This window comes from Haliotis rufescens, unplaced genomic scaffold (genome assembly GCF_023055435.1).
Source record: "Haliotis rufescens isolate VD_foot unplaced genomic scaffold, xgHalRufe1.0.p SCAF_44, whole genome shotgun sequence".
Lineage (NCBI taxonomy): Eukaryota > Metazoa > Mollusca > Gastropoda > Lepetellida > Haliotidae > Haliotis > Haliotis rufescens.
This window is the reverse complement of record NW_025964157.1, coordinates 3,522,754-3,527,424: the sequence shown is the minus strand read 5'-3', so window position 1 is coordinate 3,527,424 and position 4,671 is coordinate 3,522,754. Positions and strand designations below refer to the sequence as shown.

Below are 4,671 nucleotides of genomic sequence, written 5' to 3'. Positions count from 1 at the left end.
ATGTAGGCCCCCTCACTCACACCCTCACTAAAGACTACAGTAATGTAGCCTCCCTCACTTACTCACTCACTCACTCCCTCACTAATGACTACAGTAATGTAGGCCCCCTCACTCACTCACTCCCTCACTAATGACTACAGTAATGTAGGCCCCCTCACTCACTCACTGCCTCACTAATGGCTACAGTGATGTAGGCCCCTCACTCACTCACTCACTAATGACTACAGTAATGTAGCCCCCCTCACTCACTCCCTCACTAATGACTACAGTAATGTAGCCCCCCTCACTTACTCACTCACTCACTCCCTCACTAATGACTACAGTAATGTAGGCCCCCTCACTCACTCACTCCCTTACTAATGACTACAGTAATGTAGGCCCCCTCACTCACTCACTCCCTCACTAATGGCTACAGTGATGTAGCCCCCTCACTCACTCCCTCACTAATGACTACAGTGATGTAGGCCCCTCACTCACTCCCTCACTAATGACTACAGTAATGTAGCCCCCCTCACTTACTCACTCACTCACTAATGACTAAAGTAATGAAGACCCCGCACTCACTCACTCACTCATTAATGGCTACAGTAATGTAGCCCCCGTCACTCACTCACTCACTCACTAACATAACATTCATCCATTCGTCATCACTCGCCCCTTTCCGTAACCTGCAAGAAGACTCGTCCCCCTATCGATGAATGTTATGTGCGAAAATACGACAAACCAATCAGAATGCGCGTATGATTTCAAGTTCTTCGTCAAAGAATCCCTCAGAAATAATTTTTGATTTTACATATGTCTTGCATCTAAAATTATACCCAAGACACAGTTAAAGGTGTTCAATCATACTGTATAACTTCGCATGTCCCAATGTGCTTTAAATTGCATTTGAAATATATATAATCTATGGAGAAATATATGTGAACCATTACGCAACGAGTTGACAATTGTTTAGGTATTCCCGTTTGCGCTAAGACGGAACCCGGTCGCAAAAATGGCCATGAGGGGGACACGAGTCGCTATTCGGCTTGTCCCGGAATAACACGAGTTGGTCACGAATGAACATTCATCGAGATATGGATGAGTCTTCTTCCAGGTTTCGGAAAGGGGCGAGTGGTGACGAATGACATATTTATGCACAGAGTTGTGTCCCTTTGATCACCTGTCAAACCACACCGTCCCATGTAAACAATGAATACAAATTCACCTGCATGGGTGTATAGCATTGTTTTCCTTGAACATCGCTACGGCAAAGATTTCCTTATCTCCTATGTGTCTGGGATATGACTGATAGAGAGTGTATTGTCCGAAATGAGGTGAATCGTGTCACTATAATACTCTACTCAATACCACAGATTGTTGAAATAACAGATACAAATAGTACATTTACAGAACTCAACCAGTTCACACAGCATCCACACATTATTATATCCGCTGTAGATCACTGAACGCTGGTGATGTTTTATAAGAGTAAAGCGCCTCTTTATAACATAAGGAAATGGGTTGTCGAACTGATAATCTAAAGACGGATAGCATGCGCAATAATGTGAACAGGTTACTCCATGACAACACACGTCAGATATATAGTACACTACACAACACAACATTACTGTTGTATAAACAACATATACCAACAATACTGTCTAGGTCACGTGATCTCTCGTGTAGCGTTGTCCTCATTCAGTACTGTCATTGTGCGTTCCTTTCACAAATGTACTTGAGAAGTACTTCTATCAGGTCAGACTACTACTGGTGCTAGGTCTACTTGAGAAGTACTTCTATCAGGTCAGACTTCTACTGGTGTTAGGTCTACTTGAGAAGTACTTCTATCATGTCAGGCTTCTACTGGTGCTAGGTCTACTTGAGAAGTACTTCTATCAGGTCAGACTACTACTGGTGCTAGGTCTACTTGAGAAGTACTTCTATCAGGTCAGACTACTACTGGTGCTAGGTCTACTTGAGAAGTACTTCTATCAGGTCAGACTACTACTGGTGCTAGGTCTACTTGAGAAGTACTTCTATCATGTCAGACTACTACTGGTGCTAGATCTACTTGAGAAGTACTTCTATCATGTCAGACTACTACTGGTGCTAGATCTACTTGAGAAGTACTTCTATTAGGTCAGACTACTACTGGTGCCAGGTCTACTTGAGAAGTACTTCTATCAGGTCAGACTTCTACTGGTGCTAGGTCTACTTGAGAAGTACTTCTATCAGGTCAGACTACTACTGGTGCTAGATCTACTTGAGAAGTACTTCTATCAGGTCAGACTACTACTGGTGCTAGGTCTAGTTGAGAAGTACTTCTATCAGGTCAGACTACTACTGGTGCTAGATCTACTTGAGAAGTACTTCTATCAGGTCAGACTACTACTGGTGCTAGATCTACTTGAGAAGTACTTCTATCAGGTCAGACTACTACTGGTGCTAGGTCTACTTGAGAAGTACTTGTATCATGTCAGACCTCTACTGGTGCTAGGTCTACTTGAGAAGTACTTCTATCAGGTCAGACTTCTACTGGTGCTAGGTCTACTTGAGAAGTACTTCTATCATGTCAGACTACTACTGGTGCTAGGTCTACTTGAGAAGTACTTCAATCAGGTCAGACTACTACTGGTGCTAGGTCTACTTGAGAAGTACTTCTATCAGGTCAGACTTCTACTGGTGCTAGGTCTACTTGAGAAGTACTTCTATCAGGTCAGACTACTACTGGTGCTAGGTCTACTTGAGAAGTACTTCTATCAGGTCAGAATTCTACTGGTGCTAGGTCTACTTGAGAAGTACTTCTATCATGTCAGACTTCTACTGGTGCTAGGTCTACTTGAGAAGTACTTCAATCAGGTCAGACTACTACTGGTGCTAGATCTACTTGAGAAGTACTTCTATCAGGTCAGACTACTACTGGTGCTAGATCTACTTGAGAAGTACTTCTATCAGGTCAGGCTTCTACTGGTGTTAGGTCGTCCTATATTCAATCAATGACATGATGGACTACGTGTGTAAGGGAAGAACTGGATCCGATCTGGACCTAAAGCAGGAGTCAACTTTAGAAAGATTCAACTGTGTATTGAGATCCAAGTTATCTCTATTACCATATTCAGCGTCTGCAGAATTTGAACACTTCTACATATCTTCTGGAAGTAACATACAGCAGGCCGTCAGCATCAAGACAGACACCACCAGGATATTCCAGACCATCCTGTTGTGTGAGGACAACTCTGACAAACTGTCCCGACTCTGTCAGCTGAATCACCTTTTCGGCGTCATAGTCTGCAAGCAGGATATCTCCTGTGCTGGTTGTTGTGATACCCCGAGGATTTGTCAGAGCTCTGACTTCTCGGGGCTTGTAGGTGAAAACAGCGTCTCCTTCACTGGTCACATGTACAAGGGATTTTACTGCTTCTTCACTGACTATCAAGTTGTTGTTTCTGGTGACGTGGATGTGGCCTGGATTCCCTATCACCCCCGTGTTGATAGACCTCAGTCTCCTCCCTGTCAGGTCCAGTATGTCCACACAGTGAGACTGTCCCCATGTACCTGCCGCCAGCTGTGAAGGACTCAGACAGGCTAGAGCGTAGCTTTCTTGTTTTGATAGTTGACAGTAATACAGGATCTGGGGTAACATTCACTGTAACTATTTCCTTACTGTCTGGAACACTGACAGCTATCTGACTCTCACTTAACTTGGCTATTTGCCAAGGATAATTAGAAAGCAGAAGCTGATTATCAAAGGATTTGAAGTTTGATGTGTAATATGTTTTGAGTCTCTTGTTATTGTAATCTGCAACTACCATCACTTTCGCGCCATCAACAGTCAACACTGTGACGTCACACAACCAAGGATCCTCCCCGTCCCCATCTTCCATGCAGTCACACAGTCCTCCATCTCATCAGCCATCCCTACAGCACAGCAGATGGATACAATACGATACATGGGACAAGTCTAGGGACAGCTAGAGTTATTTTTCACACACTGAGCAAGTAGGCTGGTCCAGTATGAAGGCATTAATCTGACAACCACATGACAACAGCCACAGTGAACAAAGAATTCTTGGACTCATTTGGTCGTCTATTGTCTTTAAATTCAAGAAACTGTTAACTACTACCTGGGTCACTTGCACAGAGCGACCATTGCGTGAAGACCATCGTCATCGTAACTCTCATACTTTAACACAGACTTACAATGGTCTTAGGGCTAAGACAAACGTAACTCTCATACTTTAACACAGACTTACGACAGTCGTAGCGCTAAGATCAATTTGTGGATCGGGACCCAGGACTGTAACAAGACACCACACATAAAATATCATAACCAAAATGTATCCTTGACAGTACATGAGCTCTGTTCCACATGTCTACTGGTCTTAGTCACATTACAACAGTCCAACAAAAGTCACGATATTAACAAACACAACGAGCAAAACACGGCGACTCCAAATCCAAGTCCTAGAGGCAAGGGCGAACATTGTCTTCTCTCAGCGTTAATTCCTACCAAGTTGCCTTGTTTTGTTATTCATGACAACAACATGATAACTATGAAGATACACACACTTGAACTGGAGTTAGTTCAACTAAATCTGATTGTATGTAAAAGTATTCGGGCTGGCTATCGATACAGATCATAGAGATCGATAATTGTTAACGAAATATTGATCAATTATCGATAAATAT

The 4,671-nt window shown here is 43.1% G+C and overlaps 1 protein-coding gene across 1 annotated transcript; it reads right to left on the bottom strand.

Moving 5' to 3' along the window:
- Positions 1 to 3,092: 3,092 nt before the first annotated feature.
- Positions 3,093 to 3,625, bottom strand: LOC125372634. The gene has a single exon (XM_048383094.1). It carries the CDS (start codon positions 3,623 to 3,625, stop codon positions 3,098 to 3,100), a length of 528 nt encoding a protein of 175 aa, XP_048239051.1. The 3' UTR covers positions 3,093 to 3,097.
- Positions 3,626 to 4,671: the final 1,046 nt, after the last annotated feature.